This window comes from Gymnoscopelus braueri (genome assembly GCF_963280865.1).
Source record: "Gymnoscopelus braueri genome assembly, chromosome: 10".
NCBI classification, from domain to species: Eukaryota; Metazoa; Chordata; class Actinopteri; order Myctophiformes; family Myctophidae; genus Gymnoscopelus; species Gymnoscopelus braueri.
In genome coordinates, this window is record NC_137611.1 from 16,422,008 (window position 1) to 16,442,429 (window position 20,422).

The 20,422-nt window shown below is 41.0% G+C and overlaps 1 protein-coding gene across 1 annotated transcript in view; it reads left to right on the forward strand.

Annotated features, from left to right (window-relative positions):
• The window catches only part of LOC308093389 (telomerase protein component 1-like), a 120,263-nt gene that overhangs the window by 67,448 nt on the left and 32,393 nt on the right, over positions 1–20,422 (forward strand). The window contains exons 3-20 of the mRNA XM_080439725.1: positions 2,625–3,142; positions 3,605–3,790; positions 4,401–4,550; positions 6,013–6,177; positions 6,542–6,679; positions 7,654–7,729; positions 7,817–7,833; positions 9,105–9,223; positions 11,557–11,714; positions 12,049–12,158; positions 12,437–12,515; positions 12,791–12,986; positions 13,535–13,733; positions 13,770–13,796; positions 14,283–14,442; positions 18,877–18,932; positions 19,230–19,351; positions 19,876–19,938. Of these exons, the coding sequence (XP_080295851.1) occupies positions 2,627–3,142; positions 3,605–3,790; positions 4,401–4,550; positions 6,013–6,177; positions 6,542–6,679; positions 7,654–7,729; positions 7,817–7,833; positions 9,105–9,223; positions 11,557–11,714; positions 12,049–12,158; positions 12,437–12,515; positions 12,791–12,986; positions 13,535–13,733; positions 13,770–13,796; positions 14,283–14,442; positions 18,877–18,932; positions 19,230–19,351; positions 19,876–19,938 (2,537 nt within the window). The 5' untranslated portion in view covers positions 2,625–2,626. The remainder of the gene's footprint in view (positions 1–2,624; positions 3,143–3,604; positions 3,791–4,400; positions 4,551–6,012; positions 6,178–6,541; positions 6,680–7,653; positions 7,730–7,816; positions 7,834–9,104; positions 9,224–11,556; positions 11,715–12,048; positions 12,159–12,436; positions 12,516–12,790; positions 12,987–13,534; positions 13,734–13,769; positions 13,797–14,282; positions 14,443–18,876; positions 18,933–19,229; positions 19,352–19,875; positions 19,939–20,422) is intronic.

Sequence of the window (20,422 nt, forward strand, 5' to 3'; positions counted from 1 at the left end):
TCATGTCCCCAAAAAAAAAGACATGGGTTTCCGTGGCTACAGGCTAAGTCAACAATAAAACGTTCCGTTCACGCCACGGCTCCACGAGCTAGTTTAGTCTGGGATACAACATGAGATTATAGTGATAGTGGCAACTTTACAGCATGTTTACCTACTCGAGAGACAAGCGTCCACTGTGTCCACGGTCCGTGTAGGCTACATTCTGTCAGTTCCACTAAGAAACATCCCCGACGGGTTGTTGCTCCTCACTGGCCGCCTAGCTGCGTGTGGGTCCGGGTACTAAAGTATAACTCTGATATGTTTGCAGACGCCATGTGAGGTAGCTAATGGGAGTGGTCGAGTGGGGAAAGAAGGTTGAACAATGTTACGGTGACACCTTCGGGGACGGTCCTTTGAGCTATGGGTGTTGGTTTGGATTTGAACTAGCCATGGTTCATATGACGCTTGTATACAAGCGTCATGGTGCCGAGTCCCCCTGGTCTAAAGTTGTGTTAGATTTTTTCACATTGCCATCTCTCACATAAACATAAACGTTCAGATTTCAAATATAAAGTGCTTACCACCAAGCCACGGATGTTACAAGGCGACGCAAACCGCGATAAGTACTCGTATCTCCCGTATTGTTCAATAAAAAGCATTTTAATCCCATCGCCGGCCATTTTCTTTATTCTTTTTGTAATGTATCGGAGTGCAATACACCTCCCAACCATTAGTGTCGCATGGTTGGAAGCATCAGAGAAAATTTGGAGAAAATGGCCGGCGATCGGACTAAAATGCTTTTTATTGAACAATACGGGAGATACGGGTACTTATCGCGGTTCCCGTCGCCTTGTAACATTCGTGGCTCGGTGCTAAGCACTTTATATTTGAAATCTGAACGTTTATGTGAGAGATGGCAATGTGAAAAAATCGAACACAACTTTAGACCAGGGGGACTCGGCACCATGACTGTCATGGTATGACAGTCATGTTTCAGGGCTAGATTTGAACTACACCTGTAGTCACCTGCAGTCATGTAGTGCGGACATAAGGTGAGAACGCCAACCAAAGCGTCAAATGACTCATTTGACGCTTTGGTTGGCGTCTCACGGATCAAAAAACACATATACAACACCAAAAAAAAACAGGATCATGTTTATGTGGTCCTAGACTTCATAAAATATTTTTTTTTTATCAAAATCGGCGAACTGTCCCTTTAATGTTACAGCTGGTCAAGGTGGGGCATGTGTACTGCTGCTGGTTAGCTTAACCTAATAATATACATCTGCAAAGCTTGTAAAAGCTGTGAAGTAATTTTAATGGAGTAAAAAGTACTGAAGTAAACTTAAGTCAAAGTGCCTCAAAATTGTAATTAAGCACAGTTATAAATTATGTACTGTCGTCTTATATTTGTTAGTCTCTTGGCCTGCCCTACACCCACTCTTGGCCTACACCCACAGATTTTATAGGCCTCCTTCATAAAGTATTTTGAGTTATGACCATTTGTTTGAACACTGCAGTATGTTCCACCACACCCCATGCACCTGCCACTTTTTCAAAGTCAAAATGCTTTTCATATGCAAATTAACTTCAGGCTCACATTGCACTGAAATGGTAATGTGCTCAATACTTTCCACACATTAGCAGCAGCTATTATCCATTTCCAACTTGGCATCCCTATTTTGGGCATGTCATTACTGGCAAAAATCTTCAGAAACGTTCCATAATTTTCAAAAAAGAATGAATAAAATATTAGATCTCCAATCTCACGCCTTGCGATGTGCTGTGAGATTGTAGCTCTGCTATTTTCACTATTCGTCTTACGATGAAGTATATAAGAATAAGTGTTTAACACTACCAAGTAACATTCTGTATACAGTAATAACTTGTGTACTTTGTTCCCTTTTTATTGCTGCTTTTATAGTTTGTCATAATAATGGCACACTATGGCAACATAACATATCGTAGCTGCTGCACCATGCATGTACAAACGGGTAGAATGCTGTTGGGCAACTTTTCTGTTAATTATAGCTGCCTACACACTATACATCAGGGCTACTCAACTTAAGATGGCTCAGGGGCCACTCAGCAAAATACCAAAAGTCCAAGGGGCCGCCATAAAAATGACGGTCCTATTTTGGATTTTTCGATTTTGTAACGCACAAGAAAATGTACATTTTGACATCATATTCTTTTCACTGTACCAGTTTATTTTGTGTTGTGTGTATGTCCAGTGGCAGACACCTATCCTGGGCGCGCGGCAAAGCCGCGCGGCCGGAAAAATTTGGGGGTCAAACCCCCCCCAAAAACCCGAAATGCATAGAAAACTATGCATTATACCTGTAACAATTGACGCACCTGTATGTATGTCTGTCTGTTTGTTTTTGAAAAATGTTTTAGCAACCCATATATTTGAACGGAAATGTATATTTTTATCCTGTGCTTTTTTTTTTTTTTTTTTTTGGCGGGGCCGCCAAGACGCTGCGATCGGGGCCAAGACGCTGCGATCGGGCCGCATGCGGGCCGCGGGTTGAGTAGCGCTGCTATACATTATACTGCTGAGTTTTTGTTTATCTACAGTAGGACTTAGAACAGGACTCCACCTTGCTGACAGTCTTTGTCTTTCTATTGATTTCTCTCAACAGAAATGAAAGCGGTGCATTTGGTCCATGTGGACCAGCAGGCTACATTGGGGAGAGGTCTTTTCTCCAACTACATTCCACCAAACCTGGAGAACAAGCTTCTGGTCCAGGCCTCCTCCCTGTTGGCCCAAACAAACTACGAGCTCTCAGCCATGGCATCTCACTCCTCCTTATGCCCCTCTCTGCAACCCTCTGGCCTGTCCTCTACCACCTCCACCCTCCTTCTCTCCACTTCATCCTCTGCCTACACTCCCTCTTTCAGCTCTCCCCTTCTCAGCACTGAGAACACGCTCCTAACTAGAGCACCTCTCCTGCTTTCCTCTTCGCTCGCGTCCGCGGTGCCTTGGCTGTATTCGTCCCTGGATACCTCCTCGAGCGATGCCCTGCTCGGGCGTTTCTCTCACGTCCCTCCTTCATCCCTCTATCCTGGTCTGAGTGGAGAAGAGAAGCCGGACGGGGGAGATGGAACACGTGACGAGGTATCTGAAGAGACTCAGTCCCATAGCGAGGAGACAAGTGAGGTACATGAAACCATCTGTTGTCTTTCTCTTAAATTGCTTTGTTTTTTTCTCGATCAAAACATTGAGATTAAAGGTCTTTACACACAAGGGGCTTGATGAATAAACAATGCAACAATCACTGGCAAATGTTTCATATCAAAGCTATTTATATAATTGATGCCTCGTTTAAATCGACCTCTTGCCAAATAAAGATCGCTTTATTGCCACGTAGTGTCATATGCATGTGTATGTACTGTAAAAAAAAAAGGGAAAAAAAACGTGCGTCAGGACTTTAAACCGTAGTCGAGTTTTGCAGTGTAGTGTTGCGTTCAAGTTGTCAAATTATTTTATATGCATAATAATAATTAATAACAATTTATTGAAAATTTACATTGTTTCAGTAAACTGACACCCAAAGCGATTGTAGCGTTTCTAAGACCCTGTTTGCTGTGCTGTTTTCCTCTCCATTTCCTGGGCCAACAGCTCTCTGAAGAAGACCGCATGGAGGAACAAGAGGTGGAGGTGGAGGCGGAGGCTAACAGGACCACTGAGTTCTCTGTGCTGCAGATGGAGCTTGGTGCTCCGGACCATGATGAGACTATAGCAGTCAGACAGGAGGAGTTTGCAGAATTAGACAGAGGAAAGGAGGATACTGAAGCAGAACTAAAGGTGTGTGTGTGGGGTATTTATTCCTTTAGGGCAGTTAATGGAACTAATCAATTGAATTAATCAATTAAAAAATATATTGATTTAAATAAAAAATATCTACAGACAATGTTTAACTGAATATATATACACACAACAATACACAGACATTAAGACATCCTATGTTTGTATGTCACTAAATACAGTGGCATAGATTGACTGAGTGAAGTCCATTAGAGCTGAAAGAGTTAATTGGACTAATCGATGCAGTCAAATTTAAAAAGTAGTCAATATATAATAATAACAAAAACAACAATAATACATTGTCTCCAAAAGTCCAAAACTGTTAAACTGTTTTCAGGATTCAAATTCAAAAGTAGCAGATCTGCAAGCTCAAGCTCAAAACGTGTCACTTTGGGCCATGTTTCGAGCTTGCGAATCTGCTACTTTTGATACTTTTGTGTGACGCTGTAGTTTGATCAAGTAGGGCGTTCATTTACGAAAAAACACAAAAAGTTAGAATATGGAGAGAGGAGGTTTTTGCCCGACAGCAACGATATCTGCATAGTAAACTAGCATCTAGCAAAAAGGTGTCCTTCCTCTGAACACATGCCTCTGTTCCTCTGCCCTTCAGTATGAGTTACTGGATGAGGTATGCTGTTCTCTGGTCAATAAGAGCACGGCTCCAGGCCAGACAGACTGGGATGCAGAGGACAGTGTCTGGACCAGGATCACAAACATTTCCAAGGACATCTCTGAAACTGACCCACAGTTTCTCCTCAAGGTGTGTATGTGCGTGTGTTTTTATATATGTGCACGGTTATGCAGTATTCAGGGGTGTACTGTGGATTGTTTTAGCTAGTGGAGCGCTACGTCACACACGCACGTGTCGTGAGCGATCACCAATTGATACAATCTGGGAACCCATCGCCAACTGAAAATGAAAAACAGCGCCCTCTGCTGTTTGTTCTATGTCTGTTGGCTCTGGGCGGACGATAACGTAACACCAGAGCACAAGGAAACCGGTGTTTGTGATGCGCCTTCAGCGCATCACTTCCGGTTGGTGCGACTATGTTTTCATTCCCACTAACAATATTTCTACACGGAACACTAACACCACTTCTCCCAGAGAACATGGATCGTTTTGGTTATAAGCCCACTTGTTTCTATGATGAAAGAGTAAGTTAAAATGTGAATATATTTCCGTGGTTTTGTCTGCTCCGCGGACGCTATTGTTAAATTAGTTTCGGTTTGTTTCGAGGGGGAAAGATCGACGGACATGTGAATCCCGCCCACTACATGTGATTGGGTAAAGCGCGGCCTACTTCCTGATCTGAATGCGCACTCGTTATGACGAACCTCCCCGACAGATTCCAACGCAGTGCAGAAGCTGTTCTTGAGAGATTAAATTGATATAACCTCTTTAATATCTAGGCCTATTTATTAACCAACAATATACTGTATATCAAATGTTATTCTATTTACTTTCATACTGGGGACACTGTAGTGTTGTCATATGCATCTACCTTGCAGACGCCACCTGTGTAATTTAATTAGTTCATGATTCTATCAGCCACTGTTATCAAACTCTTTTGACTGCTTCAGACGGAACATCTGACACCTACAGTAGGCTACCTAGCAGGTCACACAATGGATCATTGATATGCCTCCAGCCAGGTCGGTCATTCCTGTTAATTCACGCTGTGACACTCCCCGTCGAAGCTTTTGTAAGCAAGGTGCGAAAACTGCAAATGGCTGTTTTTGATCGATACGCAAGGTAGACGTACACGGGTAAACACGTGTATGTCTGTGCATGTGCGGGCGTGCGTGCCCCTTCAGAACTAGCTGTGCTCTACTTCGCTCCACCGGCAATACACCCCTAGTGTATCTGTGAATGCATTCTCCATTTTTATATGCCCAAACACATATTTCTCATGAGCAAAACGGATCACATAACTTGTACAGTTATGTTTTAAACACTTAAGCCCTATTTTATATTATGGCTATTATATTTAGGGTTACTAGGCTCACCCCACAACCCTAGTAACTAACTAGTTGTAACATTAACGCTGTAATATTAGCGCTGTCCTCAGCTAAAGAAATAAGACTAGGAAGGGACTGCCCTAGTAAATCTGTGTCACAGTGCCACAGTATTACTTGAAAACCACAGTACCATGTACCTAACTTAAGCCATATAAACATACTGTACCATTTACTGTATCTGTTCTTTTCCTTTTGCCCTCCAGGTGGCAGTGTACACCAGACAGGAGCTGAACATTCGCATTACAGCGAACTTCCTGTTGACTCTGGCTGCCAATCTGCCCGCCACCAAACCACATGTCCGCAGGTACTTCTGTGCAGCCATACAGCTGCCTTCTGATTGGCTGGAGGTAGCCAGACTCTACAGCACGGTGAGTCTCAGCCACATTTCTTGATTTACCCTATTTATCAGGAGTTGAAACTGTTGGGATTTAACAGGAGAGCCTTGTACATGTTTATCGCAATCATACTGAAGACAGATTTATTTTTTCAAAACAAAAAAAACAGTTCAACACTTCATGGAAATAGTCTATCTACAAGTAGATTGGTTATTTCTGCTGTTTTTGATGATTTTTGATCTGATTGGTCCTGATAAGTTGCTGGCAAACCCTAAGTGTAATGTGTGCATGATGTGCCTCTGTGAATCCACCTCTTTCTGCACGTTTTTGTCTAAAAACACATGTCACCCAAATGTTTGTAGTTGCCCTAACTGCTACCATCCAATCTCCTCTGCAGTGTTTCAGTAAAAATCTACCAACCTGTCTGAAGAAGGCTATGGCTGACAAGTTCAAGCAATTCACTGAGTACCATCTAGCCAAATACAACACGCGCAAACATCGCTGCAAACACAACAGCAAAAAGCCTAAAGGCAAGGTACTGAACAAAACATTTTCTTCGGTTCTTTTTTATTTATTTTTTAACATTAAGGTTTTAAGGTTTATAAGATTTCAAATAAGAAGGTCATCAAGTCTCGCATCATAACATCGACTTTTTCTCGTTCGCTCGTTCTCTTTCTCTATCTTTCATACAACTTTAGATGTCAGCTGTCTGTAGACGTCATACATACATTTACAACGTTTGCCGTATATGCATTTATTTCACAAAATACAGACTCATAAGCTGTATGTATTGTTTATTTAGACTATGTACAGACTTAATAGCTGTATGTATTGTTTATTTAGACTATGTACAGACTTAATAGCTGTATGTATTGTTTATTCAGACTATGTACAGACTTAATAGCTGTATGTATTGTTTATTTAGACTATGCCTATTCATTTACAAAATGGGTTTGAATGAGAAAAAGACAAGTTCTCTGTGGACAAAATTGTTTTTTGCTCGATGCGGCTCTCCTTTGAGTGCTGAACCTTAGACCCTGTCCACTGTATACAGTGCTGGAATGGTGATTTTGTACACCTGTATTGCATAAATCATGGGACTGGTGTGGCTCTAATGTGGATTTCAAACTTCAAGTGGTCAGCCTGTGACGTCAGTCATCTATGATGACATCAGTCGCCTATGTCTATGACATATCTATGACTTACTGTATGATTCCATATTTGGGATTTTGGGCAAAAGGTCTCAGTCCGATCAGAGCCCTATTGTCTTCCATTATAAATGAAAGTTTATATTTCAATTCAAAACATTTGTGGAGGTATACTTCTGAGGTCTGCTGGCAGTGTGCACAAGATATTTAGCGCTTTGCGAGATTAGCGACAGACAGACAGACAGACCCTTTTCTAGACGGCTCACCTCTGTGGGGCCACGCTGTAAAATAAAACGTTTTTTTTTTACTGCTCCACTCTCCATCATCCCACACATTGTCCTCTATTTTCTCTGCACCCCAGGTACCAACCAATGCACAACTGAGAAAGTGGGCAGACATCCTCAGATCAGATGAAACACTACTGAAGGAACATGTGAGTCAATTCTCTTACATTGATTGCAATTTAAAAAAAAGAAGAAATCCCCAGAGGGGTTTCTCTATGATCTGAATTCCTGATACTTAAGTGTGTCAGTGGTGGAAAGTACATGTACTTAAGTACTGTACTTAAGTACAACTTACAACTGGGTTACTTTTTACTTTACTACAGTATTTCCAATTTGCAATACCTTTACTTCTACTCCACTACATCTCAGAGGCAAATATTCTACTTTTACTCCACTACAATTATTTGTAATTGTTTTTTGACTATATTATAAAACATACATTAACCACTTTAGCCCTATTTTATACATGGGAATAGCCAACTGAGCTTGTAGATCTGCTATTTTCAAACATTAGTACTTGAAGTATATTTTGATGCCAATACTGTTGTACTTTTACTCAAGTAACATTTTGAACACAGGCCTTTTACTTGTAACAGAGTATTTTGATATTGTGGTATTGCTACTTTTACTTAAGCAAAATATCTGAGTACTTCTTCCACCACTGAAGTGTGTAATGTACAAAGTGTGACATGGCACAGTTTTAAAGGGGAATGAATCTCCAGGCTGATTTTTTTTTTTTTGTAGTTTTCCAGTTCACCTACAAACTATGGCAGGGTAATAAGCAACACGGCTGCAGTTAAATCAAATTGATAACGGGTGTGTTAGATATAGGTGTGCCAATGTGCAAGCATAGACCGTAGTCGACAGTATTTTAAATGCACATTGACACACCTAAATATAATAGTAACATACCCTTTTATTGATTGTTCATCTGCAGCTGTGTTTACATCTCAGTGTACTAGAATCTGGGCTGATTATAGTCCGTTATTTTTCATAATCTGATTACGTAATACTCATCACGTGTAGTCAGTTACTACCAACCGCTGTAGAGGACTATAATAAATCAATGATGCATGACTACTGTAAATAGTGAGCTCATCTGCAAGATAAAAAACACTTCCGGGTCGCACCAAAACTACTCCTTCGAAATAACTTCTTAATATTACTCTTTATAAAACAACTTTTAGAGCTATGTTGAAACGTCACCTAATATAAAACGTTCTTTGTTTTGTTCTCACGATCATTCAAATATATTTTGATTAGGAGAAGAAACAGAATTACTTGACAAACTGGGACGTGCTGCTCTTGCTGCACTAGCAATACATTGTCACATTGTTAGTGAAAAGATGATGATGATGCTAGGTCTTTACATTTCTACATAATTTCTGAATTCTCATTGTGAACAATTAACTCATGGTGTCACACTACACCCCCTGCTGGGGAAACTTGTACATGACACTCTTTTGTTTTCACATCACATACAGTAAACTTTTACAATAGATTGTGATGAATGTATATTGTCACACAGCTTGAGAGCAGACCAGCGGTGGTGGATAAGAAGCAAAGTGAGTTCAGTTTAAAGAAAATGATCCAGAGGCTCCACATCAAGGAACCAGCTCATCATGTCATGGCCATACTGGGAAGAAAGTAAGACGCACACAGTCACACACCTGCACAAGACACTAAAAAAGAGACTTTTATTAATCCTGTGAGGGAAATTCTGTTTCAGCTTCACACAGCTGATGGCTGCTCAGATAGGGCACAAACTGGTGAACTTCTTATTACCAGACAGCCTCTCTACCCACTAAGCACGCATCCTACACACACACACACACACACACACACACACACACACACACACACACACACACACACACACACACACACACACACACACACACGTTATGTACAGTTGAGTTATTATGGGCTGTTTTTACAATATTAGCAGTCTTTTGATGTTACTGTTAAAATAAATTTCCCTTCCTCACACTGTAAACAGCAGGTGGCCACTAAAGATACTATTGTTATTTTGATCGTCATATATCCATGTGTTCACCCAGAGTTTCACATAGACCACATCTCCTGGCTCCAGCAGAAGAGAGGCTCCATTAGATGTGTGAGCAGTATGGCTAGGTTGATGTTCATAGGCAACAGCTACATGCTGGCCGTTTTTATACAAGGAAGCGCCAGTGGCAAGATTTCCTCCTGCACCACGGAGGAACATATTGAACTGGTAGACACCTTTCACTGGTGCAGTAAAGAAACCTGTGTTTGAAAAACACATTGATTTAGTTGTTGTTTTTCTTTCTTCCTTATATTAAAAGAATGAGTGAAAAACATAATTTGTTCATCTTCCAATGAAACTTCCACAGGAACAAAATGTATTCATAAAAAAGTTTACGGTTTGCACAATCTTTTATCAATTATGAAACATCATACTTGTGTGCTGGTTATATGCATTGCCAAAATTGGTGATGACATTTCTGTAGATCAGGATAGTGTGAACGTTGTAAGGACCTGTGTTTCCGCTTCCAGATTCCAGAAGTGAGGCTGAGAAAGCCACAACATTTAATTGTATAACTAATCATTCATGCAGTTCAGGTCTATAAATACACACAAGTACATTTTATTTCCATACCTTCATTCAGCTTGTGTAGAAGCTGTACCCTCATGCTCCGTGGCATTCGACCTGGTTTCAATGGTTTCAAGAGCATCTGGGAAAACATTATATAGCATTAAAATGATCATGTTTGAAAACACGTAATGTAGTAGTCAGTAGAATTAGGGGTAAAACTGTTAATCGAACTCATCGATAGAATCGTTTATGAAAATAACAAATTTTGGAAAAAAATAGCAGATCTACAAGCTCATAACTCATCACGATTTGATGCTATGCGAGCCTGTACATCTTTTTGCGCGACGCCGTTGTGTGGTTAATTAGACTAATCAATTTAGTCGATTATGAAAAATATATTGGATTATTTTCATATATATATATATATATATATATAAAAAAAAAATCCCTATATAGAATTACCTTTCATCAGACTTCCTCACTGCTTGCAGGTCTTGCTGTGTTGCTTGTAGCTCTTGCTGGGTTGCTCGCAGTTCCTGCTGGGTCTGTTCCAGATCAATGCGCTGCTCTGTCGTCAGAGCAGTCATGTTTGAAAACACATGAAATATTTCTGCAAAAGATTTTGGTTACACACACATACTGTACAATGCAATCAATATGTAAATACCTTTAATCAGACTTTCGCTGTCCCTGAGTCTTTCCATGGTTGCTTGTAGCTGGATTCGCTGCGCCGTCATCAGAGCGGTCATCTCTCTTAGCACAGTATGGATGTCAGGCTGGCAGGTCTGTTGGGTGAAGGTAGAGGCTGCTGCTTTGTCTCCCTGTGGGTCAGTGTGAAAAGCACAAGCTAACCCCATCTACTGTGTCTCCCCTTGCCTCTGCACACGACAGGTAGCCTAGCAGCAACAACGCCAGAAATGACACCATCGTGGCTCTGTATCTAGATGCAGTCATTCTAAATCTCTGCTGAGCTACTGTCTTTGGCTACCCATTTAATATACATCCCCCTCCCTGCCTTTTTATGAATACACTTATTAACCCAGTGTTATGTAACTTCTTAATCTTATCTAAAATTGTGTTCAGGGAACTATGATGCTTTTATTTTTTTGTTCCTATAAAACAAAGCTTACCAAGAACGAAGTTCACACTTCAAAGAAATACCAACTCTGCACCAACTATGTTGCCAATTCTATGCACCATATGGACTTTACAACGAGGTCCAAAACACGGAACTGGCTCCATGATAGAGATGAGAGTTCAAACACTGTTATTGGACCCTGTCTTGTTTAAACCTGATTGCAATTTTCAGTCTCAACAAAGTGGTGTGTGTGTGTGTGTGTGTGTGTGTGTGTGTGTGTGTGTGTGTGTGTGTGTGTGTGTTTTTGTGCGTGCGTGCATGATCCAGGTATCCTGCTACAATGCAGGCATTCACCCGCAGTGGGCTGAGCGGGGTTTGGGACAGGCTGAAGGCTGGACAGCGCATGAAGCTCAATCAGCCAGAGACATGGGAACGCTTGCTCAGTCAGCAGGGCAACAAGGCCTCTACCTGGGAAAAGCTCATCGGTCTGCACACACACACACACACACACACACACACACACACACACACACACACACACACACACACACACATATTCACTCACTCACATATATATAAATACTAACTCACATATATTCACTCACTCACTCACTCACTCACTCACATATATATATATATACTCACTCACTCACTCACATATATATATATATACTCACTCACTCACTCACATATATATATATATACTCACTCACATATATATATATATACTCACTCACTCACTCACATATATATATATATATATATATATACTCACTCTTACACACACACACTCAGCGTTCTGTCCATGTCTTTGTTCAGACAACAAGTCTCTTCCGTTCATGGCGATGCTGAGGAATCTGAGGAACATGATAACTCAGGGCATCAGTGAGAAACACCACCAGAGCATCCTCAGCAGACTGACCAATAAGGTGACATCATCAGCCCCACCTCATTAACCAATGAAAAATATATAAATATTTAAAATGGCAGAGCTTCATGACTCATCACAAGCTTGTAGACCGGCAATTTTAATAGCCATTTTGCAATAAGGGGGACTACAGCCAGATGCTAATGCTATTTAGTGGTCCTTGGCATGGAAATGTCTGGGTGGGAACCCCAGAAACTGGTGCACATGTTATTTTTTCTAAATTAAACTAATTCATGGAGTCTGCCATATGACGTTTGCTGTTCCTTGATGTCATTACAGAAAGCTGTCATCCAGAGCAGACAGTTCCCCTTCAGATTCCTGGCTGCTTACAAGGTCCTCATGGAGATGAACTGCCTGGGTGAGTAACACACACTCTCACTCACTCACTCACTCTTTTACAAACCTTAATTAAAACCAAACTTTTGCGTGACACTTCTCGTGTGTGTGTTTTGTGCATATATGCCCTGCTCAAACACCCATAAAAATATATAAAGACATTCACCCACATACATATATATTTACACAATGCATCCCAACGATTGTTTGTTGGAGTATGGGTTGTTTGTGTGATTAATCTGATTATTCTTGTACATCTAATCAGACAAAATTCATACTCTCAATAAATGGTTGCAGCCCTTGCATCAGAGAAAGCAGTCCCCAGCAGCATAGAGCTTCTGAAAAGCGTCCTGGCGAAGATTCCCAAGAGTACACGGCCCTTCAAGTCTCTGGACTGGGAATCAGCCGGGAGGAAGAGGATGAGGCAGGCACTTGGGGTGCCCTTCGTCTGTCGACTGTACAATTTGAGGAAGGCCCAGTTTCAGAAGGCTGTGTATGTATGAATTATTACTTAGTGGAAGTAGCAGGCCTCAAATGAAATTCTGAAGAAAAATGGTAATAGTAATTATTCTGAAAAAGTTTGAAATGTTGGCACACCGGTTTAAAGCCCCCAAACAATTGTATTAATGACGCAACGTTTCGACCTTATTAGGTCTTCATCAGGCATCATTTACCTGATGAAGACCTATAAGGTGGAAAGGTTTGCCATTTAATACAATTGTTTGGTAGCTTTAAACCGGTGTGCAGATGTTTTAACCTTTTTCCTGATTCTTGTCTTGATGTCCAGCACCTGGCCTGAATACAGGTACAAGATGTGCTCACAATCTCCTATTGAACTGTAATAATTAACCACTTAACCCTAGCGTCCCTATTCTGTGGCCAAACATTGGGGTTATTTGCAGATCTACAATATCACAATGCGTTAGCACGTTGTGGCTCGTTGTGAGCTTGTAGATCGGCTATTTTCGCAATATAGCCTATAATAAGAACACCAGGTTGAAAGTGTTTAAACTGTGTTGATCCTTTCCTCTCTCTATCCAGTCAGAGAAACTACAGCGTGGCTCTGCTGGCTCGTTACCGGCAGGCTCTGGAGACGGCGGTTCAGATCTCCTGTCGATACAACGTGCCGCCCCTCCCTGGACGCACTGTCATCTTGCTCTCCCGTAACATCAGGAATCACAAGGGCAAGAAACTGGACTTCTGCCTACCTCCTGGTCCTGAGAGCGACAACACAGAGGAGGCAGATGATGGTCCTGAGAGCGACAACACAGAGGAGGCAGACGATGGCAAACTCACTCCTTCTGTGAGGACCTAGATTTCTTTCCCCCCCTTTTTGATAATTGATTGACAGGGAAGCTCATGCAAAACATCGATGACTGTATTGATTTGTACTGAATTGAGCATCAAAATAGGAAGACTGTACAGGTAGCTCTGAAATATGACAATGCTAATGTCTGAGACTGAGCAAGGCGGTGAGAGTTTTATAACCTTTAACACAGTCCAAAATCCAACACTCTTGGTGGACCCGGTTGCCATGATGCTTCTGAACAGGAGAGGCTTACTCATCAATTACTTTACACTATTTTAGTGTCTCAATCTCATAACTAATTTACTATTCTTTTTTTAAACCGCTAACAAAGTTAGCTAGTTTTAAGTATACCAAGTCTAATTCAGGCTGTAGTCTTTGCTTGAACCCCTGGCTCGGACACGCTTGACATGCAGTTTGTATGCAGTTTCATATGTATTGTATTGAATTTTTGCTGTTTCCATTGGCTATCAATCCTCCCAGAGTCTGGAAGTGGCGGTGTTGCTGTCTCTGATGATTGGCAGCAGCGCTGAGGACCCCAGGCTGTGTGTGTTTAGCCGGAGCCAATGTAAGGAGGTCAAGCTACAGTCCGACATTCTATTGGATAATGTGAGGGACGTGGTCAAGCTAACGGTTAGTGTGTGTGTATTTACTCTACAAACTCCAGTCACTCACAGCACTGCAGAGGGGAGGTTTGTGTGTCTGCGTCAAGCTGGCCCTCGTTGACGCTCGTTAATGTTACATCAAGGCAATTATGTTTCCACACTGTCAAATAGGCCTACATTTAATCTATAGCATCAAAGCCATCGATTTTTTACAAGAGACCCTCTCTGGCTTATAGATATTTTGTTCAAGTTGTTGTTAAAAACTAAGCTACACTTGGTCCAGATGACAAGAATATGACTTATGATTTAAGTGGAATTTATATTTATGAAGTATTTATATTGTTATTAGTGTCTAAATGTCCTATGAAAGGAGTTTATTGTGAGAATTGACCCAAGCTTGTATATTTAAGGTTTCGAGGCCTATCAGGCTCAAAGCCTTATTGCATTCCTTGGCTTTCTTTTTCTTCCGCCGTTTTTGCAGTTCTGGCCCAACCGTGCATACGCTTTTTACGAAACTCTGCAATATGGTAGAGGGCTATGCCAAACGGCCAAGGCCCGAAACTCACAACCATTGGCCAAAGGGTGGCGCTGTAGCACTCAATTGAAAATGCCAACTTTGAACAGGTACAACTCATGCCCTGTTTGACCTACAGCCATGAAACTTCGATACACACATGGGTGTCCTCATATATAACAACTTTCACACTCTGACTTTTGACCTCTGACCTTTAGATCTCCCACCATTTTGAATTCTATGAAAAACAGTACAAATTAATCTCCTCCTGGGATCTTTGAGCAATCTGCACGAAACGTTTTACGCATGAACTTTGGACCTATGCCGACATAAGTGAAAACGTTAAGCTTTTATAAGCCAATGAATATTGCAGTTTTATGAAAATTATTCGTCTGCCCCTAACGCATACACGCAGACTCACATTTGTTTGAAACTTTGCAGTAATGTAGAGGGGTCATTCCAAGTATCACTGAAACCAATCTTACTCCAATTGGTCAAAGGGGGGCGCTATAGCAATTTTTTGAAAATGCAAACTTTAAACAGGCAAAAGTCATGCCTCGTTTGGCCGACAGCCGTGTAACTTGCTTACACATGTGCCTTGACTCATGAGGAACACATCTATCATTTTGACCAGTAAGCTCCGCCCTCAGATTTTACGCCATATTGAGCAGTTTGAAAAACACTTAAACCAAGGATTTCTGAGCAATTTGCGTGAAACTGTGTCAAATGTTTGAGCTCCTTTTTCACCACTTCAGGTCTGTTGGTCCAATGGCTTGATTGCTTAATCATCTGCCTTGAAACCACAGGGTCGCCGTTTCGACTCCCACCTCATGCAGACTAACCTGACACCGTCAAATGGAAGAAGCTTGCGACACACATTTGTTTCACAGCCTACTTCCCATCTGAGACTTCGGTCGCAGAATCGATGACAGACAGTTTTTCTTTTTTTCAAGCTACTAGGCAGGTGATTGGATGATCCCGCCCCTAGCAGCCGCTGATTGGTTCGGACACGCAGTGTTCGGCCATGCTTACTCCCTGCGCAATCCCAGACCTCCCTGAAATCAAATGCAAATGAGATTTCCGGAGGGAGGGGGTTTACCAGGCTACATGCAGACATCATTATAATTGCATTGCACACAACATGACTGTATCAATGAATACATGTGCAATTGTTAAAGATAACGTGAAATGCTCATTTGAGAGTAGTTATTTTCAATGTATGACGTACTTCATTCCCCGTTTTGTTTTGTTGGATTCTCCTTTCTCACTGATTAAGGCTGTGGATTGAATAGCTCAATCAGTAAAACGTTAGCCTCTGGTTCCGAAGGTCCCCGGTTCAAACCTCACTCATTACAGTTTACATTTAAATTGCATTGTACAAAACATGACCCTGTTAATTCAGACATGTGCAATTTTTAAAAAATAACATGAAATGCTTTTTTGAGTAGTTGATTTTTATGTATGACATACTTTCTTTTGAAAATAGCCGATCTACAATCTCAACGTTTCAGATAGCAACACGTTGTGAGCTTGTAGATCAACTATTTTCACTAGATTCCATTCCGAGGAGACAAAAAAAATCTTTATTGGTAAATGTTTTGTGAACCAGTGATCTAGAGTAGTTGGCGAGACAGAGGCTTGGTTCATAACGGACTAGGCCTGACCTCGACAAAGTCGAATAGTCAACGGACTAGGCCTTACCTCGACTAAGTCGAATAGTCGACTGGTTAGTCGCGGGGGGTCCGAGTCGACTGCGTGTCTCTTAGTCGAATCTAGTCAAAAAAAAGAAAAAAAAAGAAAACGGGTTTTTTTAAGGGCCAAAATGTTTTTAATTGTTTTTTGGCCAAGTCTACACCTGCAACCACACGTAACGTCCACGTTATTCTTCTTATTCCTCATCTTTGTATTGGTATTGTTTGTGTTGGAGCGCCTCAGTGTGGCTGCAGAGTTCATGTGCAACCTCTTCCAGAGAGATAGAGACACTAGAAGCTCTGCTGGAGACACAAAACAAACTGTGTAGACTTGGCCCTTTGAAATAAAATGTATTTTGGCCCTTTTAATTTTTTTAATTTTTTTTTGCATTAGTCGACTGCCAGTCGACTATTGGCAATTAGTTGCCAATTAGATTCGACTAAACAAATCCTTAGTCGGGGACAGGCCTATAACAGACGGAAAAACCTACAGATATCAACAGACACCATCAGGGAGGCCATATCTCTAGCTCAATGAGAAGAGAGGCAGCCTGTGAATCCATAAGTTGCTGGTTCGATCCCTTGCTGGTTCGAATGCGTTGAGGTGATCATCATTTGGAATTCTTAGTTTTACAAATAGTGTTTCTTGAGGTTAGGTCGTTGTTTTACTGAGGTTAAGGTTAGTGAGGGTGGGTGTAGAAAAGAGTCATCTAGTCAGCAACCTTCCCCCTATTCCCATGGATTGGATCCAGCCCTCTCACCTGCTCTCACTCATCACCAATCACACCTGTCTTCACTCACAACTCATTATTGGCCTGGTGGCTTTTTCTTTGAAATAATGTGTAGTTTTTCAAATATTTAACTTTAAGCGCCCGATGCCACGTTATTGGCCATGGCCATTTAAAGGGTAGCAACATTAACAAACACATGAGTCTATAGCTGTAACAATGCTTTATACACCAGGGAACTAAATTACTCGTATGCAGTGTCGCTTTTGCCAGGATTCGATCCCATGACCTTGCGGTTCAGTGTCAAGAGCTCTTCCAACTGAGCTACCCAGACACAAGAAACAATATACATTGACATTAAATGAACATGCAACTTTTACACTACAGATGTCTTTTAATCAATAAAAGATTAAATCGAAGCTGTGTGATATATACATTTTGAGTTAAGACCATTAATATCAACCCATGTCCCTCTGCACTCTAGCAATCAGTGCACCTGGTGATACCTAGCCTGTCAGTCATTGGCTCCTCAATGGTGCTGAAAAGTAACTATTTACATTTACTCAAGTACCAATACAAGTTGTTACAATGCAGAGCACAATTTTGAGGTACTTTTACTTTACTTTTCATTTGTGTTGCTTCTACTACAATTATAGCATAATGTGACAGCTTTAGTTACTTGCAGATTTAATTATTAATACAACACCTACACATACAGCCGGTCTACAATGTGACGCGTTATGAGCTTGTAGATATATAATAAGCAATCCATGCTGTATGATAACTTACCACACATGAAATCCAATTCTGTCTATCCAATGGCTCAGTCAGTACACTGTCTACCTGCAAGTCTGTAGGTCCCTGGTTCAAACCCCAATTTAACCAGTCCAAATATAATTTACTGAACAAAAATCATGACTTTGTTAATTAATGCATGTTCACTTTTTAAAGACAAGATGAAATGGCATTTTGACAGTATTTGTTTGTCAATTTTCTGACATATGTTCTTGTAGAAGAGTCATCCTAGTGTGCAACACTCCCCCTGGCCTATTCCCATGGATTGGATCCACCCACCTCACCTGCTGTCACATAATCACACCTGCCCTCACTCACTCCTCATTAGTCTCTCGCGCTCTCTCGCTCTCGCTCTCGCTCTCTCTCTCTAACTGCCTCTCTTTCTCTCCAAATCTCTGTCTCTCGCCTCATATCGCCTTTTGCCGTATCCCTCGAAACCGCTTGTTGCTGCTTGCAGCTATATTTGTATTTCTTTTTGTGTGTAAACACTTTTTTATGTGCTTTATAAATAAAGCACTTTGAAACTGAAGATGATGGCCAATGTTGATGATAATTGAAAAAAGAAATTATTCATTGTTTATAAAATTATAATCATCCACTGTCCCGCGATGTCCTGCAAAACGGGTTCAGAATGGGCCTGTTTGGAGTTTGTGTGTGTCGAATTATGGACTACACAAACATCCTCCAAATGGCATATTATGACACAAATATGATTTCTTTTTTACTCCCAGGAATGTCAACTAGATTCAAGTGAAAATTGTGGTTCTTTCTTCTCCAGAGAGTTCACAAAGAAAAACAAGGTTTGTGCTTGTATAGCTTGTAGCCTATAATTAGTCTGGTGTAATGCATAGAACCTTTTAACTGCCTTAATGTTCTTAGATTTTTTTTTTGTAGCATCATTAACCACTTATGCCCTATTTTTGACTATTTGGCAATAGCCGATCTACAAGTTCACAACATGTTGCCATGCGACACGTTGTGCACTAGTAGATCAGCTATGTTTGAGGAATTGTGAAAGATTTGGACAAATCTTAAAAGATTCTGCTGTAGATGGGGACAACAGGGTTATTACTGTTTTTATGAATTTATTCCCCCAGGTGGACAACATCATTATAATGGGCGAAGACAACCAAAACGAAGAGCTGGCCTGGAGCATCGAGAACTACAGGAAGGACATAAACGACAAGGTCCTGGTTGTGAAAATAAATCAAAGGAAGAAGTAAGAAGCTTTTTTTAAACTTCTACTTAGAGTTACCAGAGAAAACAGATCATGGATGCTTTTTTTTTAGCGAGTACACTGTGCCCTTCTTAGTTGACCAGGGTCCCCCAGGGCTTTGTACTTGGTCTGCTCCTTTTGTCCAAATACACCAAATCTCTTCCCTGAAAATAAGATTTGTTCTTTTTTGTCGCATTGTGAGCTTGTAGATCTGCTATTTTTGCTGAATGTTCGCCCGAGAATAGGGACGCTAGGGTTGGTGTGGTTAAGATAAAATCATGTCATCTACTGTAAGTGACTTAATCACAAACCGACAATCAAGCACATATTCATAAATCTTACTTAAGCATACAGACACATTTACAAAGCACTTTTTTTTTTGTATAGAACCAATGAAAACGAATATGCGGCAGTGAAGAAATGTTTAGGAGTTATTGGGAGGAGTGTGAGGTCTTTTCTTATGGATATGAATCGTGAGAAGAAGTTTTAATTCTTTATGTTGTGCCTTTATTCCCAATCTTGACCAGGTGGTGCATGAACCAAGACCCAAATTGTGTGGTGGTTTCAGGCTTCAGTGAGCAAGTCCTCAGGTAAAATGTCACCTGTTCAACTCTCATTCAACACCAAATGTCTTGTACACACTGTCACTTGGCAAATTTACAGTATAATCTCACTAATCTTTGTTCACATAAGTTGTTCTATACTTTATGAAATATATAACTTAGAAAAGGTTGGAAGTGAATGGGGGTCGGATTGCTCAAATTTGGGCATGGATGACGTATAGGCTCTTTCTGAGCCAAGCCATCTATAAAGACATGAATGGCGGTCGGGCTGGTTTCACGGAGCTTTGTTTTTTGACTCGCATGTCACAGGTCCAACTCTGTCGCAAACCAAAACGGATACAATCCCTTCCACAAACCACATTATTACCTTGATTCCTCTAACAGTGAGTTTTAGAACATCCAAGGCAGTGTTTGTAATGTCAAATCAGACCTCTGGTCAGCCTAGAGAGGGAGAGCTGCTACTCATGTTGAATTTATGAATAAGGAAAAATAACTAAACACTATCCGAAAG